Here is a 23,007-nt window from a genome sequence, read left to right on the forward strand (position 1 = left end):
TGATAGATATAACTGAATTCTTCTCTCACAATACTATATTAAGATTCTGAATGTGGTCAAATTCTTTGTCTTACAGCACTCAAACTTAACTCTGCAGTCAGTAGATATAACCCAGTTGTGTAAAAGGAGAGAAAGAAGTTATTAGTAATTCAAAAAGTATATAGCATCTTTGGGGGGTGGCCTTAAGAAGTACTATTGCAAATTGTACCCATAATGCGAATTGTTATTTGTCAATTCTTATTAAAAAGAGTACTCTATACTCCTTATAAGATACATTAAGTATGTGATTTTATTGTAATGTTTACATCAAAATGAGACTATGTCGTTTCAGTGCTGAGTTTTTTGTATATTGAAATGTTTTCTTTTTTTTTCCCCCTATTTTTAGCCTCATAAAGAAGAGCCTTAACATTTCTCAACAATTACATAGTCAACTGATGTAACAATGGTACTAATATTGGGACGAAGACTAAACAGAGAGGATCTTGGGGTTCGTGATTCCCCAGCAACTAAGCGTAAAGTTTTTGAAATGGACCCTAAATCTCTCACAGGCCATGAGTTTTTTGACTTCTCTTCAGGATCATCCCATGCTGAAAACATACTCCAGATATTCAATGAATTCCGAGACAGCCGCTTATTCACAGATGTCATCATTTGTGTGGAAGGCAAAGAATTTCCTTGCCATAGAGCTGTTCTCTCAGCCTGTAGTAGCTACTTCAGAGCTATGTTTTGTAATGACCACAGAGAAAGCCGAGAAATGTTGGTTGAGATCAATGGTATTTTAGCTGAAGCTATGGAATGTTTTTTGCAGTATGTTTATACTGGAAAGGTAAAGATCACTACAGAGAATGTACAATATCTCTTTGAAACGTCAAGCCTCTTTCAGATTAGTGTTCTCCGTGATGCTTGTGCCAAGTTCTTAGAGGAGCAACTTGATCCTTGTAACTGCTTAGGAATCCAGCGCTTTGCTGATACCCATTCTCTCAAAACACTCTTCACAAAATGCAAGAATTTTGCATTACAGACTTTTGAGGATGTGTCACAGCATGAAGAATTTCTTGAGCTTGACAAAGATGAACTTATTGATTATATTTGTAGTGATGAACTTGTTATTGGTAAAGAGGAAATGGTTTTTGAAGCCGTCATGCGTTGGGTCTATCGTGCTGTTGATCTGAGAAGACCACTGTTACATGAGCTCCTGACACATGTGAGACTCCCTCTGTTGCATCCAAACTACTTTGTCCAAACAGTTGAGGTGGACCAATTGATCCAGAATTCTCCTGAGTGTTATCAGCTGTTGCATGAAGCAAGACGGTACCACATACTTGGGAATGAAATGATGTCTCCAAGGACTAGGCCACGCAGGTGAGAGAACCAATTCTAAAGAACTACAACATAATTAACAAAAGTTTTTATTTTTAAAATATTTTTAAACCTCCTGAGTGAAATCTCAGTGTAGTCATTTATATGCATTGTCTAATTATGGCTTTCCATAATTTAAGATTTGTTTTGGATTACATAAATCATTAAAATTTCTCTCCCCCTCCAAAAAGAATTTTTTTTAAAAAGTCTTTCTCAGTGAAGACTAGATTCAACACTATCATTCTTTGTTATTCTGAGCTGTGAAAGGTTATTGCAGAGTGTCTTCACAACTGTGAACGTCTCAGCATATTTCTGCTTATTTCTCTTAATCTTTGTAGGATCCCAAATAATTCCACTTTTCTTTCTAAAGGGTCTTTTGATATAAAGTAGACTCGGACTCTCTTGTACTGCTTCTGCATATAAAAAACAATTGGCAGGGGTGCCCAGTTGGCTTGATTTCAGCTCAGGTCATGATCTCAGAGTCATGAGATCAAGCACTACATTGGGCTCTGCACTCAGTGGAGAGTCTGCTTGAGATTCTCTCTCTCCCGTCATAGAAGTAAGAAAATCTTTAAAAAAAAAAAAAAAAAAAATCTCAGCGTCCTGGGATCAAGCCCCACATTGAGCCCTGCATCAGGCTCTCTGCTCAGCAAGGAGCCTTCTTCCTGCTCGCTCTCTCTCTCTGCCTGCCTCTCTGCCTACTTGTGATCTCTGTCAAATAAATAAAATCTTAACAACAACAAAACCACACACACACACACACAATAGGCAAATTCACAGACTTCCTTTTTTCCTAACAGGCAACTTGAAATATAAAGGTGAAGTAAGTAAACTGGTATATATTGAGTGGATTCTTGATGTAAAACCCAGGTTTCAGACCTCTTCTTATTGCCACAGTTACTTAATGTCAATCTTAATTTTTAAATTTTTTTCTGATTATAAAAATTATATCATCATTAGGGAGAATTTGGAAAATATATTTAGAGGTAGGAATTCAATTCAGTATTAGACTTGTATGTTTTTATAGTGCATTATTTCAGTAAAACATTTTAATTTATAAGCTATAGAAAAATAATCATGTTAATACTTGAAGGAATAATATTAAATGTACTATACTGGACTAAGCGAGAAATGGCTATTGTGAGATATATAGTAAAGAATCTTTCAGGATGCCTGGGTGGCTCAGTTGGTTAAGCATCTGCCTTCTGCTCAGGTCATGATTTCAGGGTCCTGGGATCGAGGCTCACATTGGGCTTCTTGCTCAGGAGGGAGCCTGCTTCTCCCTCTGTTTGCTGCTTCCCCTGCTGTGCTTTTTCTTTCATGCTCTCTCTGACAAATAAAATCTTTAAAAAAAAGGGGAGGGAAAAAAAAATAATAAATAAAAAATAAAAAATAAAAAAATAAAAAAAAGGGGAGGGGACCCTAATATTTTTCTAACAAAGCTAATTTGTTTAAATTGTGGTAAAAAAAATATGGCATAAATTTATTATCTTAATTTTAAAAATTGTGCCACTCAGTAGTGTTAAATATATTCACATTGTTGCAAAACTGGTATTTTTATTTTTTCATATCACCTCCACTTTTCCTATAAATTTATTAGAGCGTAGCTCTCAAACCAAAATTTTAGCTTTGCTTTTGATTATTATTGTTTTGGGATGTGATTAAAAATTCAGCATATGATGAGATGGTATGTCTTTAAAATCTTCACTAGTTTGAATATAGAAAGATGTAATCTGTTTCCTCATATGTAAAGTGAGAATGATAATAAATAGTACTTACCTCACAGGTTCTGCCATTGAAACTTTTTTTTTAAGATTTTATTTACTTATTTGACAGAGAGAGAGAGAGAGAGATCACAGGTAAGCAGAGAGGCAGGCAGAAAGAGAGGGGGAAGCCTGCTCCCTGCTGAGCAGAGCCCGATGTGAGGCTCAATCCTAGGACGCTGAGATCATGACCCAAGCTGAAGGCAGAGGCTTAACCCACTAAGCCACCCTGGCGCCCCTGCCATTGAAACTATTAAGGTACTTATCATTGAAAGTGGTGCATAGAAGTTATTAAAAATTAATAGCTGTTATTATTTATATAGTGTAGTGTAGGTCTGACCCACTTAAGAAAACTCCCAGGGGTGCCTGGTTGGTGTGGTTGGTTAAGCATCCAACCCTTCGTTTCAGTTCAGGTCCTATCTCAGGGTCTTGAGATCAAGGCCTGAGTGGGGCTCCTCTCTTAACTCAGAGTCTGCTTAAGACTCTCTTTCCCTCTCGCTCTACTCCCCCACCTCACTTGTGTGCTCACATGCATGGGCACATGTGCACTCGCTCTCAAATAAATAAATAAATCTGTAAAGAAAACTCACAGTACTTGACAGTCTGAACTTTTTTTTAAGATAGATTTATTTATTTATTTGACACAGAGAGGTCACAAATAGGCAGAGAGGGAGGCAGAGAGCGGGGGGGGGGGGGGGGGAGCAGGCTCCCTGCTGAGCAGAGAGCCGAATATGGGCCTTGATTCCCAAGACCCTGAGATCATGACCTGAGCCAAAAGCAGAGGCTTAACCTATGAGCCACCCAGGCACCCAACAATCTAAACTTTTTATATATTAGATAAAATATTGTGTAATTATTATTATAAAAAATTATTACTTCTTTGTATTAAGGTTAGAGCACATTTTTTTCTTCAAAGTCAACTGACTTTAGTGAAAAATAATAATTGCTTTGTAAGAAAGAAATGTATTTGACTCTTTTTTTTAATTTATTTTTTTTATTTTTTATAAACATATAATATATTTTTATCCCCAGGGGTACAGGTATGTGAATCGCCAGGTTTACACACTTCACAGCACTCACCGTAGCACATACCCTCCCTAATGTCCATAAACCCACCCACCCTCTCCCAATCCCCCCTCCCCCCATCAACCCTCAGTTTGTTTTGTGAGATTAAGAGTCACTTAAGGTTTTTGACTCTGTTTTTTAACAAAGGACAAAAAAAACAATTTTATTATATAAATATACTAATTTTTTTAAGTTTTTTTATAATAAAAAACTTATTATATTCATTCGACAGAGATCACAAGTAGGCAGAGAGGCAGCAGAGATGGGGGGAAGCAGGCTCCCCACTGTGCAGAGAGCCCGATGAGGGGCTTGATCCCAGGACCCTGATCATGACCTGAGCAGAAAGCAGAGGCTTAACCCACTGGGCCACCCAGGTGCCCCAGTTGTTTTTGTTGTTTTTTTTAAGGGCTATTAAGAAGCATGGGCTGACCTTAAAAATGTGAAAGAACAGAGTTTGTTTGTTTGTTTTAAAGATTCTGTTTATTTATTTGACAGAGACACCCTGAGAGGGGCAACAGAAAGAGGGAGAGTGGGAGAGGGAGAAGCAGGCTTCCCACTGAGCAGGGAGCCCAGTGCAAGGCTCTATCCCAGGATACTGGGATCATGACCTGAGCCAGAAGAATGCTGAACAGGAGGTGCCTGGATGGCTCAGTCATTCAGTTAAGCTCTGCCTTCAGCTCAGGTCATGATCTCAGATACCTGAGATCAAGTCCCACATGGGGCTTCCTGTTCAGCAGGGAGTCTGCTTTTCCCTCTGCCCCTTCCTCCTGCTCACTCTGCTCTCATGCTCTCTCTCAAATAAATAAAATCTTTAAAAAAAAAAAAAGTTGAACAGTTTTGGGGCTCTTCTAGAACTTTTCTGGAAACACAGTATCCTTCTAAGGGGAAAAGTGTGTGTTTTCAAACAGATTTGTCCCCTTTTAGCAGACAGAACGGCTTTGGGTCAAATAGGGCTAATAATAACTTTCCAGCATCTGTCTCCTATATATGTACAGGATTAGAATTAGGAATGAAAGGATGTATATTGTAAAATCAAGTAAGTTATTATTAACATTATTTATAAAAATATGACCTAAGTGAAATCAGATTGCCCTCTAAAGGTAATTAGGCTTAGATAATACAGAGATAATTTTCTACTTTGCTTAATTATTTGATTTGTAAACATGTATTTTACATCCAGTTTTTAAGAGAGCCAATCCATTTCATACAGTGAAGCACATCTTTATATAAGATTTCGATGTTATCTTTCTTTAGGAGGCAAATAAGAAAAAAACTATAGTTATATTGAGCTTGCAGATTGTTGTGAATATAATAAAAGGTATTTATTTTATGTAGGCATTGCATAAGGAATATAAAGATAAATCCTTTGTTTTATAACTCTTATCATCACCTTCTGTTCCTTATATTCCTTCACTTACCTGTTACTGCATATTAGTACCAGTCACTAGGAATTTCATTATCTGAACAATGTGTATTGTTTGTCAGGTTCTCATCTTTCTGAGAAATTCCAAACTTCTTTGAAAGAGAAGTGATATCTCCACTTCAATTGTAGTTCATTCCTCTGCTTCCCCTCCAGTCACTTAGCTGAAACTCCTCTCAATCAGGCCATCACTGACCTTCTATTTGTTATTTGTTAGCCTCTTTTCAGTCTTTATTCACCTTGATCTCACTTTAGGATTTGACTTTATCAGTTGCTTTACTTTTTCTTGAAAGTCCTCCCTTAGCTTCTGGAACACCATTTCCTCATGGTCCTCTTCAACTGCTCTTTTTCCCATTTGATCGTTCCTTCTCTGTCTGGCCTTTGAAATGTTGATAGTCCCCTCAGTTCACACCTCTCTGTCTTGCCTTATATCCCATCTTCCTAGGTGATCTCTTTTTTTCTCTTGATTTTAATTACCATACATGTTATTGGCTATCAGACCTAGAACTCTAGCCCAGACTTTCTCTTTCATTTATTCATCCATTCATTCAGCCAGTTTTTAAAAATTTATTTGTTTGTTTATTTTTACCTCAGGACACATCTTTAAAACAATAACATAGGCTAAATAACATCCCGCTTGAAGTTAGTAATATTTCTTTCATATTAACTAATACCCAATCTGTATTCATATTTCCCCAGTCTTTTCCAAACTGTTCTTTAATGAACCTTGATCCAATTTAGTACCACTTATTGCATCTGGTTATTCCCATGAAGTCTCTAAATCCAGAACAGTTTTTTTTTTTTTTTTCCATGATTTTAACTTGTTGATGGGGAAGTTGTCCAGAAAAATAGTCCACCTTCTATATTAGGTTGCTGCCTTACACTGTCACTTAGCTAAATTTAGCTGTGTTTTCTGAAAACTGGAAGTTAGCTCTATAAGCTTCCATTTAATAGAGACAAGTTAAATATTTTTGGCTAGAATTCATCCTAGGTAATGTGTATATTGTATTGCATTACATTAGAAGATACACCATATCTGGTGGTCCCACCATTAGTGATACAAAGATTAACTCTGGATTAGGGTGATAACAGCTTGCTACCACCACTGTTAATTAGGTTATAGTCCTCACATCAGCCAGTATTTCTTCACTGTTTATCCTGTGCCGAGTGTTCTCCACAGTTCAATCCATACTGAATATTCTACCTATACATACCCACGTGTCTCTTAAATAAGAGAGAAAACCTCAACATACGTTAAAAAAACAGAGTATGGGCGCCTGGGTGGCTCAGTGGGTTAAGCCACTGCCTTCGGCTCAGGTCATGATTTCAGGGTCCTGGGATCGAGGCCCACATCGGGCTCTCTGCTCAGCAGGGAGCCTGCTTCCCTCTCTCTCTCTCTGCCTGCCTGTCTACTTGTGATCTCTCTCTGTCAAATAAATAAATAAATAAAATCTTTTAAAAAAAAACAGAGTATGAGTGATGCCTGGGTGGCTCGGTTGTTAAGGGTCTGCCTTCGGCTCAGGTCATGATCCCAGGGTCCTGGGAGTGAGCCCCGCATCAGACTCCCTGCTTGACAGGAAGCCTGCTTCTCCCTCCCCCACTCCCCCTGCTGTGTTCCCTTTCTCGCTATGTCTCTGTCAAATAAATAGATAAAATCTTTTTAAAAAGAAAAAAAACAGGGTATGGTAGCGATTACCTAGAAACAGGATATGGGCTGATCTAAGAGCACAAAAGCTTTGGTAATCTGCACTCTCAGTTGTAAACCCTCAGGAGAAAAAAACAGTAGAAATCAATCATAGGAACAAATCTTACGAATACTTGTCTTTTGATTAATATATATTATGCAACTTGAAATCTCTGTACTACTACATGATGACTATTTTTAAATAAATGGCGAGTAGAAGTACCATGATGTGTTCAGAGTACTGGCTTCAGAATCAGGTCTGGACTGGGATGTGGCTCCATACAAATAGTTAATACCACGACCTTAGACAAAACATTTTAACTTCTGTATCAATTTTCTCACCTGCAAAATTAAGCATAATACCACCTTGTAAGATTGTGAGGATTGGAAATACAATATGAAAAGTATATAACCTAGTATTTCACACAAAAATGCACAGTAAAAATTTTTGCTGGTTTCATAAAGAAAATAATCAAAATAGATTGTAAATTTGTGCTCTACTTTTACAGAATAGGAAATTTGGTTTGAAAGATATGCTTGATATCGAATGGTTTATTTTAAGAATAATTTATTCAGTTCTATGGGAAAAAAATGATGCTCTTTGCCACATTCCATTGAGCAACAGAGATAACTAAGATTTAAGAAGCTTGTCATTTTGAGGTTGGAATTAAGTACTTTTCTAATACTTCTTACTACCTCTTGTCTAACAGTTACTGTATAATGAAAATTAAGTCCATAAGGAAGACAAAGCTCAAGTTCCTATTGAAAACCAGTAAGAACATGAAGATTATAATTAAGATTTTTTTTTTTTTAAGATTTTATTTATTTATTTGACGGGAGAAAAAGAGCACAAGCAGGGGGAGTGGCAGGGAGAAGGAGAAGCAGCTCCTGCTGAACAGAGAGCCTGAGGTCTCAAGACCTAAGCCAAAGGCAGATGCATAACCAGCTGAACTATCCAGGTGTCATTCATTTTTATTCTTAACTCAAACATTTTTCATGAACATATACATATAAGTTTCCCTCTACCTGATCCCTGATACATCAGTTCTAGCCAAAGGATACCACTGTTACCAGTTTCTTGAACTCTTTGAAAATATTCTTTGTGTGTATATTTTATGTGTGTGTGTGTATACACACACATTCCTCCCTGCTTCTCTTTATACACTCAGTTCTGCACCTTGTTTTTTTCATTTATAAGTATCTTGGAGATTATTCCACATCGACACATACAGATCTTTAAGCCAGTCTGTTCACCATATTCTTTTACTATGGACAAATCACTAAGTGGGAAGTCAAAGTTTTCAAGGGTTGTTTTGCAAGCATGGAATCCAAACAAAGGGAATTAGTAGATCTTTAGAACTGGAGTCCTCTCAGCTAGTACAGCTTAAGGAAGTCTCACCCACCATAAAAATATTCTTACCAAAGAACCAGTAATGTTCAGGTTAGCTAAGCTAAGATTCTTTCCCTTAAGCAAGAACTTGAATGGGCACAAGAGATGTTTGTTCTTGTAAGACCTTCTGTGATTACTTTTTCATTCATTTACTTATTGCTTTTGTGATTAACCAGTCCCTCTTTTGATATATAGTTTTCTTTATTTTTATTTTTTTAAAATTTTTATTTATTTATTTGGCAGAGAGAGATCACAAGTAGGCAGAGAGGCAGGCAGGGTGTGGGAAGAAGCAGGCTTCCTGCTGAGCAGAGAGCCTGACTCCGGACTCGATCCCAGGACCCTGGGATCATGACCTGAGCCGAAGGCAGCGGCTTAACCCACTGAACCACTCAGGTGCCCCTAGTTCTTTCTTTAGATATATTAATTAATACATTAAGTTTAGTAACTGTCATATCGTACAGACTAGAGAGCCATGTGTCTCTCTGTCGAAGGGCTTCAAGTCTCATATCTCTGTTCTAGTTAATTAATTTGTTTGATGGCTCAGTTTTCAGATATTTTTGAGTCTTGGAATGGTGAATAGATTATATTACTAATATCATTCCTTTCTTTCTTCCAGTTTCCTGCTATATGGAAACAATGGCTTTCCTATTGTGCTTTTTAAATACATTCAGTTATTCTTCCATTAGCCATTAACCATTCCCAGTGACCCCTTTTATTGATGAGAATGAGTTTGGCCTATCTCTGGCATAGATAATAACTGAGTCTGTTATTTCATCCAACAAGTCCTGTATTTTGCCTTTTGAGATTTTTTTTTTTTAGATTTTTAAAATTCATTTATTAGCACAAAGGGGGAGGGCCAGAGGGAGAGAATTATTTTAAATCTTTCACATAAATCAAAGAATGTAATCTTTTAATTTGATCTTTTCTTTAATTCATGATAAAAGAGGATGGTGATTTTTTTTAAAAACAATACTTGTCATAGTAAAAAAAAAAAAGATAATTTAGTTGTAATACATAATACTTTCCCAGGAACAAATGGTAAAATTTAATACTAAAACAGCAGATATTTTTTATTTTATCACGGCAGAATCAGGATTTTCACTTTAAAGCATTAATAAAATAAATGTTCACTCCAAAAAATAGATTGAACTAGGGTATCCAGACTTTTATTCATCCTGTATTATCTTGACTGCCTTTTTGTTCCAATTGCCATTATTAGCTGGAATAACACATTTCCTTCAAGGCGGTCATCTCCCTGCCTTAGATAAAAGTTTTTCCAACCTCAAGAAATAAAGAATAACTTCTAAGAAAGATTTATTTATTTTAGAGAGAGAGCCCTCATGCAAGCATGAAGAGGGGCAGAGGGAGAGAAACTCAAGCAGACTCCCCAGTGATCTGGGAGCGCAGTGTAGGGCTTGATCCCACAACCCTGAGATCATGACCTGAGCCAAGACCAGGAGTCAGTCATTTAACCAACTGAGCCAACCCAGGCATCCCTAAAAATAACTTTTGGTGTATTCACAGTCTTTAATGAAAACACCAGGCTTGTCTTCAATTAAGTTAAAAACCATTTGGTTGCAAGTAAGACCTTTAGTACAGGCAAAACTACCAGTTTATTGATCTTTTCAGATAAAAACACATTTCCAGTAGACACTGAAAAGATCCTTTATTTAGTGGGGCTACTTGTTTTAGTCATTAGTTTTTGGTGCTATTCTCTCTTCTTATTCAAAAGTACAAAAATAGACAACATATGTTTATTAGGCTAAGAAGTGTTAAAAAAAAGCTAGCAAGTTTAAGCAAAGAGAAGCTATAACATAAATCAAATGTGGGACAGCTGAGTGGCTTAGTTGATTAAGTGTCTGACTCTTGGTTTTGACTTAGGTTGTGATCTCAGGGTTTTGAGATTGAGCCCCATATTGAGCCTGATGCTGGGTGTGGAGCCTGCTTAAGATTCTCTCTCTCTCTGACCTGCCCCTCCCCCCAATCTGTGATGCCCCTTTGCTCTCTCTCTGTCTCTTCAGAAAAGAAAAAAGTAAAAATGTTATAAGGAAAGTGTATAAAACACAATTCTTATAATATAGTTACCTTGATTTCATATTAAAATAACTGGGAGTCGTTGAACCCTAGTGACAGTATTAAGTAACTTTTGATCAGTCAATAAGTAAGGCTTTGAGGAAAATCACCTGGATTTGTTTTAGAGGTATTTTAAGTATAATTTTAAGAAACGATAATTTTAGGAAGTGATACTTTTATGAAAAGGATAAGTTAGTTGTACCAAGTATCTGGTGTTACTCTTGATTTACTTTAATAGTTTCTTTATGGAACTAATGTGGAAAATAGTATTGATAATATTTCAGTTCTTCTGATGATGTCTTACTATATACTAGATTAGGGTTATATGATTTGCTAGGCTCCTAAAAGTAATTTTTATTATATCTGTGAATACAATTCTTTTCTACAATACATTTTTCTGATTTTGTAAAGGAAAAGTATGCCTGGCCTGGAACAGGTAAATGATTATTAGTTGGAAAAGCTATGAGTAAATGTAGCTAGAATATAGTATCTTTGTTAAAGTGACGTACCAGTATTGCTTAATTTTTTTTTCTAATGTAATTGTGAAACATCATACTGACTAAAACTACAAATTAGCGTTCCAATGTGGTCTTTTTTCCTTCCACATTTAAGTTAAGAGAAGAGGGATTGTCAGCATTTTGTATCATGAGATTAAAATTGTAACAACCATAAAATGTAGTTACAGGACCTTTTTCATTTCAGTTATATTTGTGAAAAAATATAAAAGTCAAATAATTTTAAAATTACAAGCTTTCTATTGAGCCTTATGAGTAACAACAAAAAACTTGAATAAGCTTTTAGTTTTTCCTGTATCTAAACAGGAAATTTTTTTTAAAGATTTTACTTATTTATTTGACAGAGAGAGAGAGACAGCGATAGAGGGAATACAAGCAAGGGGCGTGGGAGAGGGAGAAGCATAATCCCAGACCCTCGGATTATGACATGAGCCAAAGGCAGACAACTTAACAACTGAGCCACCCAAGCACCCCAACAACAAATTTTTTTAAGGTTTTTTTTTTTGTTTTTTGTTTTTTTAAGATTTCTATTTATTTATTTGACACAGGGAGAGATCACAAGTAGACAGAGAGGGGGAAGCAGGCTCCCTGCTGAGCAGAGAGCGGGATGTGGGGCTCAATCCCAGGACCCTGAGACCATGACCTGAGCTGAAGGCAGAGGCTTAACCCTCTGAGCCACCCAGGTGCCCCTAAAGGTTTATTTATTTATTTATTTATTTGACAGAGAGAGAAAGAAAGCACAAGGAGGGGGAGGGGCAGGCAGAGGGTCCACAGAGCAGGGAACCCAATCGGAGCTCAATCCTAGGACCCTGAGATCATGACCTGAGCTGAAGGCATAACCACCTAAGCCACCCAGGCGCCCTGTATCTAAAATTTAAACTACAAAATAAAAGAAGTCCATGATTACCATAAACCTTAGGATTCTCTTCATGCTGTAAATGTTTTTTCCACTCTGAAAGTAGAACATGCTCATTATCATTGTGGAAATTTGTGTTGATAGAAAGAAAGAAGCCACGCTATCCAGAGTTAACCATCATTAGCCTTTGGTGGTATAGGTATATTCTTTCCACACACATTTTTTACATAGTATTGATGAGACCTTCAGTACAGTTTTTGGTCTTGCTTTTTTTCCTTTAACATTCTTTGTCATAAACTGTTAACACTTTGATTGCTCAGTGTTTTGATTTGGATTGCTTTAATGTACTTAACTTTAAAAAACTATTTTAAGAAATAGTTCCAAGCAAATACATATACTTCTTTAAAAGGTACTTAGATTATAATATGAATTAGTTTTTTTAGAACTAGCAATCCGGGGTGCTTGGGTGACTCAGTATGTTAAGCATCTGACTTCAGCTCAGATCATGATTGCGGGGTCTTAAATCAAGCCCCTGCATTGGGCTCCCAGATAAGCAGGGAGTCTGCTTGTCCCTTTCCCTCTATGCCTCCTCCTATTCTTGTTCTTTCTCTTAAATAAATAAATAAAATCTTAAAAAAAAAAAAAAAAAGGACTAGCAAGCTTATGAAAAATCACCATTTTTCTTCATGATCTTACCTTAGTATGGCTGCACACATCTGAATTACTACAAAACTACCTTTGGAAGTCATCTTTACTATTACCAGGATTCCAGTTGAGTTAGGTAGGATTTTTGGACTGCTTTGTAATTTTTAAGGCAAAACTGATAGAAAAAAATACCCATAGAAATTTTCTGTGGAAAACGACATCACTAAATCCCTTGCAAATGTCTCTCAAGGTCTCTCAAAATGTCTCTCAAAATCCTTCTCAAAGTCTTTGGCAGCCTGTGTTATGTGGCACGTGCTCAGGGAATAAACAACTGTTTACTTTCTACTTTCTTTACATTCATGTATATTTTTATATACATGAATGTAAAGTTCTGATCCAACCAAGTTTTCAACAATCTTGAGTGTATTTTATATTTATATATTCTTATAATAATTGTTTTAGGTCAACTGGCTATTCTGAGGTGATAGTTGTCGTTGGAGGCTGTGAACGGGTTGGAGGATTTAATCTTCCATACACCGAGTGCTATGATCCTGTGACAGGGGAATGGAAGTCTTTGGCTAAGCTTCCGGAATTTACCAAATCAGAGTATGCAGTCTGTGCTCTAAGAAATGACATTCTTGTTTCAGGTAAATAAAAATTATTATTACTGTAGCTACTTTTTAAAAAAAATTTTAAGTTTTTTTATAAACATATAATGTTATTATTAGCCCCAGGGGTACAGGTCTGTGAATCGCCAGGTTTACACAATTCACAGCACTCACCATAGCACATACCCTTCCCAATGTCCATAACCCCACCACCCTCTCCCTCCCCCCATGCCCCCACCCCAGTTTGTTTTGTGACATTAAGAGTCTCTTATGGTTTTTCTCTCTCCCGATCCCATCTTGTTCCATTTATTCTTTTCCTACCCCTCAAACCCCACACGTTGCATCTCAACTTCCTCATATCAGGGAGATCAGATGGTAGTTGTCTTTCTCTGATTGACCTATTTCGCACTGTAGCTACTTTGAATTTGAACACAGCTTGGCTATTTTAAACAAATAGTAGTGTCTCAGAAGAAAACCATGAAAGTGAATAGGCCCGCTTTCAGCAGATCAGTTTATACAACAAATAAAGCTGGGAATGACTTTTTCTCTTAAAAACAGGCTCAGGATGATCCAGAATGATTTATAAACAATCCACCAGAAAAATGCCTTTAATTGTCATATTTTAAGTGCTCTCAAATGCAGATGGGATATGGCATAATTTTTAAAACTTGAACACGTTAACTTTGTTTTAAAGAACACTGTGAAGTATGCAAAGTGAAACTTACTCATAGAATTAATTAAGAAAAAAAAAGCAAAAAAAAAAAAAAGAATTAAGCATTTCTGATCCAACCAAGTTTTCTGAAATTCTCACCAAAGTTTATGAAATAGGTTTTTCCTTAAAATTCTTAACTTGTAATTCTTTTATGTTGATGTTATATCTAAAATCTGAGACAATGAAATGACAGACTTATACAGAGTATAACTGCATTATCATTGGTCCTGAGTCATTTATTTGGTTAATAATTTTACCAGCTTTGGAGTTACTCTATTACTACATGTTACACAATTTAACAAGACATAATTCATTTTGTATAGTGGTATGCTTTTGAATAAATGGGTGATTTTTTAAAATCTTTTTTAAATAATTCTGTTGTTTGGGTGCTTCTGATGTGTGATTCAAATTAATAGCCTTATACATTTGTAAAACTTGTATTTTGCATTTTATTACTTAGGGCCTATGATTCTCAAGATAATAATCGGCAAGGTTTAAATCTACTCTGTAGAACTATTTTCATTAAGCTTTAAGAGGGTCATTCTTTCATTCATTGAACTAAATTCACAAATTCTTAGACGGGGTAAATAAATCCTATATTATAATTATCTATGCCTTGAGCATAAATCCCTTGATGACATACATACTGTGTATACATTGTTTTGCATTTAAAGGTGGAAGAATCAATGGCCGTGATGTGTGGATTTATAACTCACAGTTGAATATTTGGATCAGAGTTGCTTCTCTAAATAAAGGCAGATGGCGTCACAAAATGGCTGTCCTCCTTGGTAAAGTAAGAGAAACTATTTTTTATTACTATTGCTGGCACATTTCCAAAATAAATACCACAGTTAAATCCTTCATCTTACTCAGTCTCAGGGTATTTTGGATTCAAATTGTATTTCCTTCCATTTCTAACCTCAATAGATAAACTGAAGATATAAACAATTTGACACTGTACTTTTGAATGGATATTTTATTCTCCCAATTTGGAATTTGTGGCAGTGCAGCACATTTCTCTTTTCATGCTCCATTGGAGTCTGAAAGCTTAAGAAGCATTGGAAAATAAAGGAGTTACATCAAGTACAAAAACAGGCCAATGTCTAATCCAAGCAATCTTTTTCCCTTTACTGACTTTGGCAGTCAGGCAAAGATATATTTACCTAGACTGATGTTATTTTATCTTTTTTCTTTATACAAGTTAGGGACAAAACAAATTTAAAATAGTGTTAAGATAAATTCACCAGTGTATTTTAAAGAAAATTGATTATTGACTGTGGCTAATAAATATTTTAAATACATAATTTGGGGGGGTGCCCAAGTGGCTCAATTAGTTAAGCATCTGACTCTTGATCTCAGCTCCAGCCTTGATCTCACAGTTCAAGCCCCATGTTGGGTTCCATGCTGGTTGTGGAGGGTACTTTAAAAAACAAATAAATAATTATATGTTGGTTCTAAGCCATTCTCTGTCCTTAGGAACTTGAGAAACACTTGTAGACCCGTGGTTTCCAAGCTTTTTAAAAGCAGCTACATCCTTTTTAAAGTTAAAAAGTTAAATCTAACATAAAAACCCATTATGTAGAACAGATAAAAATACAGCAGCATATACCAAGAACCCTTTAGCTTTTCTTTGCCTCCATCTCTATTAGCTCCTTCAAAGCTATCTTATATTAATAAGCAATCTGAATAAAAGCAGTATACTTGCTTGCATGTGTATTTCTGACTGGTTCCCTGATACCCCCTTCTAAAAAGATTGCTACCTCTTGGGCCCTCATGTGGAGACATTTTAGAGTCACCGATGAGAAAACAGAGCTGCCCTAATAGAAACAGAGATGGTGTAGGAACCCTTCCCACTCAGCCTGGTCCCCTCCCCCTATTTCCCCATAGAGCCTGCTTGAAATTTCTATACTACAGAATATTAAGAGTGTCTCAAAGCACAGCTGGAAAGCTAACTTCCTAAGGCTATTGATCTATTGTGCTGCTGCTCTCGACAAGGTCACTGAAATAATGGGGACCTTGAGATAGATATAATAGAAATAAACTAATTCTGATTGGCTATTTTCTGAAATCACTAGTTTGTCAGTAATTGCTATATAGTTTTGGTAGCCATCCTTCAAGAATGATAAAATATTACTGAAAGGGGCAGCTAAAATATTGAAGTGGTTGGAAAGAGAAGAGATCTGACTAAAAAAAATTGTAATTATTTAGTCTGAAAGTACAAAGGCAAATGCAAATGATGGATGTCTCAAATATCATGTATGGATTGGCGAACATAGATTTATTTGACAAATGTTAGTATACTTGACTTGAAGTTACCTAAAACTTAGAAGTAATAAATCAAGACATGAAAGGAATCTTTCATACCTTAAAAAGTAAGTACTCACGTCATGGAAACTGTTACCCTAAAAAATTACAATATAAACTGAATTCAAACCTATAAAAGTATTTAAATTTATAAATGGTTTCTATTAAGAAAACCTAGGTAAGATGATTTGGAATAGAGAATCTAAGAGTAGGAAAGAATCTTAGAGAAAATTTTGTATAACTTTTGCAGTTTTTAAAGAAACCTAATTCAGAGAAATCAAGTCACTTGCCTAAGGTTACACAGAAAGTAATAAAGCAGGAGCAAAGCAAAAGTTCAAGATTTTCTTAATCTAGAGTACTTTCATCTTGGTGCTCACAACATATATTTTTAATTTATGAATGCAAGAGAATGGTAAAAAAATTAATCCTCAAAATTATATTATGTGATAGGTACTATTACTGTCTACATTTTTATTGAGGAAATGAAGACTGACTCTCAGAGGATAAGTAAACTGCCCAAGATTTACATTTCATAGCAGTGCTAGATACTGAACCCTGCTTCTACTAACTTCAAAGCCATGCCCTTAATTGCTACATTGTGCCACAGTTTCCATATACTCTTCCAGCTGGGTGACTTTGAGTTGTTACTTAACCTCTCTGAGCCTCCTAGTGTTGGGAGAACAAACCCACCAAGAGATCATTTTAACATAATATGAGAAGTGCAGCCTTGAAATACAAAATAGCATTGGCTGTTCTAGAAATTTGGAGGCATACAGAAAGATAAATTGTGAACAGACTTGAATGTAGGTGTATAAGGTTTGGCCTTGACCACTTAGGCATCTGTTGCTGAACTATTAAAAGGAGCTGATGAAGTATTTAGGAAGATTAATCTGTGGTTGATGGAGCACAAGAGTGGAGACCAGGAGATTAATTGAGAAGTACAAAATGGTATGGATCCTGAAGTAGGATAGTGGCAGTAAGAAACAAAAGGGACAGATGTGGGATGCTGTAGAAGAAGACTCAGTGGGACTTAATAGTTACTTCATATGGAGGGAAGAGTTGATAATGACTGTCGATTAAAGGAATTGTGGATGTTAAACTGAAGAACCTCGCTTAAGTTAAAAGTTTCTTTCTTTTTTTCTTTTAACGATTTTATTTATTTATTTGACAGAGAGGGAAATCACAAGTAGGCAGAGAGAGGGGGAAGCAGGCTCCCTGCTAAGCAGAGAGCCTGATGTGGGGCTCGATCCCAGGACCCTGGAATCATGACCTGAGCCAAAGGCAGAAGCTTTAACCCACTGTTAAAACTTTTAACCCAAGTTAAAAGTTTCTTATGTATCTCATTCTTCTTTTTTTTTTTTTATATATTTTATTTATTTATTTGACAGAGAGAGATCACAAGTAGGCAGAGAGGCAGGCAGAGAGAGAGAGGAGGAAGCAGGCTCCCTGCTGAGCAGAGAGCCCGATGCGGGACTCGATCCCAGGACCCTGAGATCATGACCTGAGCCGAAGGCAGCGGCTTAACCCACTGAGCCACCCAGGCACCCCACGTATCTCATTATTCTTAATGGATTATCTACATATAGGTCATTTAATAAATGACTTGTTGATTAGTTCAGCTGTCACATAAAGATTAATATGTCTGCCTTCCTTAGATTTGTGGAAGCCCTTTGAAATATATAGTATAGAGTTAATTGTGTGGTAGATACTTTGCTAAGCACACTTGATACTAAAATGAAAAACAAGATAGGCACTGCCTTCATTGGTCTTATGGTCTAGTATTCCTTATCTAATATTTTAGATTTGTAGCTTTATTACTTCATAATAATCGAACATTTTCATCATCCATGAGTGTGAGCATTTAAACAATCATGTAATTCTCAGTGCGAGCAGTATCACCCTTAAGGGGGTGAAGGTTATTTTGGGGGATGAAAACAACTGTACTCTTCCATGTGTAAAACACAGATATACATATAGGACATAAAAGGATATACAGTATATGGTGGTATTAAAACTTCATTTGCAGGGGCTATTAGGAAAAAAAAGTCTAAAAAGTCTCCCCCGTGGTGAGAGGGTGCTAATGAAAGTTTCAAAAACTAAGCTAGATTTATTGCAATTATAGTTATCAAGGGCTTTTAAAGGGAAGAGATCCTTTAATTCCTTAACCAACTAGTTAAAAAATTCAGACTTTTGACAATTGAGATTTTTCCATGTATTTCACATACAGGTATATGTTGTTGGAGGCTATGATGGACAAAACAGACTTAGCAGCGTAGAATGTTATGATTCCTTTTCAAATCGATGGACTGAAGTTGCTCCCCTTAAGGAAGCAGTGAGTTCTCCTGCCGTGACTAGCTGTGTAGGCAAATTGTTTGTGATTGGTGGAGGACCTGATGATAATACTTGTTCTGATAAGGTAAGCCATGTTCTCTTACAGAAATTACCAGTTATGTATACGGGAGGAAAAATACAGAAAGCTTATCAAATAAATAGCGAGGTCCCTTAGTGTGAGGAGCCTTTTAAAAATTGTCTAGTACTTTATACTTTGGGGGGAAAACACTAAGTTTCAAGTTACTGAAGTGAAGTCCTAATATATCTAACAGTTTTTTGTAAAAAGCATTATTTAATCTTTTTGAAACAAAACTACTCTCAGCATTGGGATATTCTACTAAATAGTTTAAAACCTTTTCCTGTTACAGTCTGTAGAATCAAAAAATTACTCACAAAAAACAGTTGGGAATTGAATTAGCAGAGAATAAAATATAGTAACTACACTGCTTCCACTGGCTCATCTTCTGCATACTTTATAAGTATTTTTTAGAGCAAAAAAGAGGAAGAGAAACATCTGTAATGTCAATAGAGGACAGCTCAGAGTTGCTGCAGTTCATTGAATCCCTGGGACAAAAGAATATTTGCCTTCCTGACACCTTAGAAAATACTGTTATTCTGGAAACTACTGTCTGATGCCAAACTGTTTAGCAGTTGTTAACTAAATTTTGTCAATCTGTTATTTATTGATTTTATTTATTTGAGAGAGGACACGGGGAGGAGCATGGGGAGAAGGACAAGCAGACTCCGTGCTGAGCACAAAGCCCAATGCGGGACTCCATCTCACAACCCTGAGATCATGACCTGAGCTGAAACTACGAGTCAGACACCTAACTGACTGAGCCACCCAGGCACCCAGTCAGTTATCTTTTTAATTAAATTTAATATAATGTGGCCAAATGTTACTATTTTAGAATTCAGAATTTGTGATCATTCAGAGTATACTGAAGTTTCCTGTGTTCTTTTGCAGAAAGGACTTCCTAAAAGCATAAAGAAATTTTATTCAGATTGAGGCATAGTTATCCTGTATGACACAATATTTTAAAAATCTGGACTGTTGGGGCACCTGGATAGCTCAGTTAAGTGTCCAGCTCTTGATTTCAGCTCAGATCATGATCTCAGGGTGTGAAATCAAGCTCCACATTGGGCTCCATGTTCAGCAGGGAGTCTGCTTGAGATTCTCTCTCTCCCTCTCCCTCTGTTTTTCCCTCTTGCACCCCAATTCACGTGCATTCTCTCCTCTTTTCTCTCTCTAAAATCTTAAAAAAAAAAAAATGTAGACTGTTTAGTAGAAATAAGTAAAGAAAACCTATCATGATAGTGTAGTATCTGTTCTTCCTGGAAACAACTTGTGTTTATTATTCTATTCTGCTTGATAGTAATAAATTTGCATTTCTTTTGAGAATTTTATAATTCAGGCATTTCTCTATCAAGCTAACCTCTCTTAATTCTGTGAATTAATGTGAATTACTATAATTAATGGGATTTCATTTTTAATTGTGTTTCTATATATTGGTAGACTTTTATTAAGTAAATATGCATTTTGGTTTAGAAATTTCAATAAAATATTTCTATATATTACTAGGTTCAATCTTATGATCCAGAAACCAATTCTTGGCTACTTCGTGCAGCTATCCCAATTGCCAAAAGGTGTATAACAGCTGTATCCTTAAACAACTTGATATATGTTGCTGGTGGGCTGACCAAGGCAATATACTGCTATGATCCAGTTGAAGATTACTGGATGCATGTACAGAATACATTCAGCCGACAGGTAATGACCTAAAATAGTCCAAAAGAGAAATCAATTTAGGAGGGACCAAATACATGACCATTATAAATATACTGTAATTTCACTGTTAATATCATTCATGCATGCTGGAATTATTTCATAATTTTTAAAACCACATAAAGCATGTGGTATTCCTGTTTTAAACTTGTTTCAGGGAATTGTTTTATTGAAATACCTTATTTTCTACCATCCCATGGTGAAGCAACCATTGCACTTGGGTAGTTTTTTTTTTTCCTTGACCTCTTTCAGAATTTACTCCAGTCCTTATCCCTATATCTTATGTATTTTGAAAGAGAAGAAGTGCTCCCAAACTGGTTTCTTTCCTTCTGTGGTTTTATTATGAAAGAAATGGGTGAGGGCACCTGGGGGCTCAGTTATTAAGTGTCACCTTCAGATCAGGTCATGATCCCAGGATCCTGGGATCGAGCGCTGCATTGGGCTTCCTGCTCAGCGGGAAGCCTGCTTCTCCTTCTCCTGCTCCCCCTGCTTGTGTTCCCTCTCCCACTGTGCCTCTCTCTATCAAATAAGTAAAATCTTAAAATAGAAAGAAAGAAATGGCTGGACTTAGGTCTCATCCATGCACACTGCCTATACCCCTACTCCATCTCCACCCCCTGCCTCCCAAAAAGCCTCTGCTCAGCCTTTGGTTTATGGTCCTACTCTCCTTCTAACCACCAAAATGCTTGATGGCTCTAATGCTGGAAATCTGGATCTACCAATCTACTAGTCTAGAGTTACTCTCTCAGAGGTCATTACTGATAATCTCCTCAGTCTCATCCATATTCTCTTATTTTTTCTGCCCAGCCCTTAAATATGGGTATTCCTAGAGTCTCTTTTCCCTACCTGCTTCCTAGTTTATACTCCATTTTTGAGTGGTCACATTTATTGCCCAGTACTAATTTCAAATTTTGATCTTCATTAAAGCCTTTTTCTCATGCTCCAGACTCAAATTTCCAACTGCTTATTTGATATTTTCTATGATGTCCCAGGAGTTCAAACTTAGAACAGAATTCACCTTCTTGGGGCGCCTGGGTGGCTCAGGTCATGATCTCAGGGTCCTGGGATCAAGTCCCGCATCAGGCTCTCTGCTCAGCAGGGAGCCTGCTTCCTCCTCTCTCTCTCTCTGCCTGCCTCTCTGCCTACTTGTGATCTCTCTCTGTCAAATAAATAAATAAAATATTAAAAAAAAAAAAAAAAGAATTCACCTTCTTCCCCAAGCCTACTTTTTCTGTTTCCAAACAACCTAGTGAATGGAAAACCTAGTGAATGGAAAGGGGTAATTCTACTCGTCTTTGAAGAACCACTTCATAGTTACAACAAACTGCAGTTTCCTGTTTAGGATTGATCTTCCTTACTCACACAACACTTCTGGCACCAGATATGTGGATTTATTCCCACACCAACCAATTCTCCATCTCCTGCTGAATGTCTTACAGTTCAGTTCAGTTCCAACACTATCTGCCTGGAGTTAGGGCCAGATTCCACAGGTTGAGGGCACCGTTCAAGACTGCCACTGCTTCCGGGCACCTGGGTGGCTCAGAGGATTAAACCTCTGCCTTTGGCTCAGGTCATGGTCCAGGGTCCTGGGATCAAGCCCCGCATCGGACTCTCTGCTCAGTAGGGAGCCTGCTTCTCCTTCTCTCTGCCTGCTACTCTGCCTATTTGTGATCTCTCTCTCTGTCAAATAAATAAATAAAATATTTAAAAAAAAAAAAAAAAGAAAGACTGCCACTGCTTCCAAAGCCAACCGCTAGTTCCAGCTTGTCCCTCAGTGCTTTTGACTGACTGGCTCTAAATTAACATTCCCACAACCGCCTCCCTGGGTTCAGTAATTTGCTAGAACAGCTCACAGAAATTAGGGAAATACTTGTGTTTATCAGTTTATTATATAATAAAGGATATCATAAAGGATACAGATGAAGTGGCACATAGGGTGAGGTCCAAAAGAGTCCCAAGCACAGGAGCTTCTGTCCTGGAGCTGATGTGCACCACCCTCTCAGCACATGGATATGTTCACTAACCCAGAAGCTGTTTGTATCCTGTATTTGGGGAATTTTTATGGAGGCTTCATCATGTAGTTATTAATGTAATTTCCAGCCCCTTTCCACTCTCCAGAGAATGGGGAATGGGGATGAAAGTTTTAAGATAATGATTATGGCTTGATCTTTTTGGTGACTAGCCCTCCCATCCAGAAGCCCACCAACAATCGCCTCATTAGAACAAAAGACTTATCACTTGGGAAATTCTAAGGGATTTAGGAGCTCTGTATCAGGAACTAGGGGCAAGACCAATATATATTTTTCTATTATTTCATACCTAGACTTAATTTCTTAGAGTTTCCTCACTTTCTCCTAAATTGAATCCGGTATATCAGTTCTGTGTCCTCTAGAGTGTTTCCTCTTCTTCCACTCCTGTAGTTCCTGCTTTTGTTCAAGTTCTTACCAGTTCTTCCCTAAACAAAAATAAAAATATTCTAATTAGTGTTCTTTAATG

The 23,007-nt window shown here is 36.8% G+C and overlaps 1 protein-coding gene across 8 annotated transcripts in view; it reads left to right on the forward strand.

The window, feature by feature from the left end:
- KLHL24 (kelch like family member 24) overlaps positions 1-23,007 on the forward strand; it is a 48,978-nt gene that overhangs the window by 15,523 nt on the left and 10,448 nt on the right. For 6 of the 8 annotated variants that reach the window (XM_004745095.3, XM_004745096.3, XM_004745093.3 and 3 more), the window contains 5 exons: positions 386-1,362; positions 13,233-13,417; positions 14,765-14,883; positions 18,622-18,810; positions 20,308-20,496. In XM_004745095.3, the coding sequence (XP_004745152.1) occupies positions 443-1,362; positions 13,233-13,417; positions 14,765-14,883; positions 18,622-18,810; positions 20,308-20,496 (1,602 nt within the window). In that variant the 5' untranslated portion in view covers positions 386-442. The remainder of the gene's footprint in view (positions 1-385; positions 1,363-13,232; positions 13,418-14,764; positions 14,884-18,621; positions 18,811-20,307; positions 20,497-23,007) is intronic. The other 2 variants (XM_045088670.1, XM_045088671.1) reach the window with 2 other exon arrangements.

This window comes from Mustela putorius, unplaced genomic scaffold, assembly GCF_011764305.1.
Source record: "Mustela putorius furo isolate JIRA1106 unplaced genomic scaffold, ASM1176430v1.1 tig00003834_pilon_pilon_pilon, whole genome shotgun sequence".
NCBI lineage: Eukaryota > Metazoa > Chordata > Mammalia > Carnivora > Mustelidae > Mustela > Mustela putorius.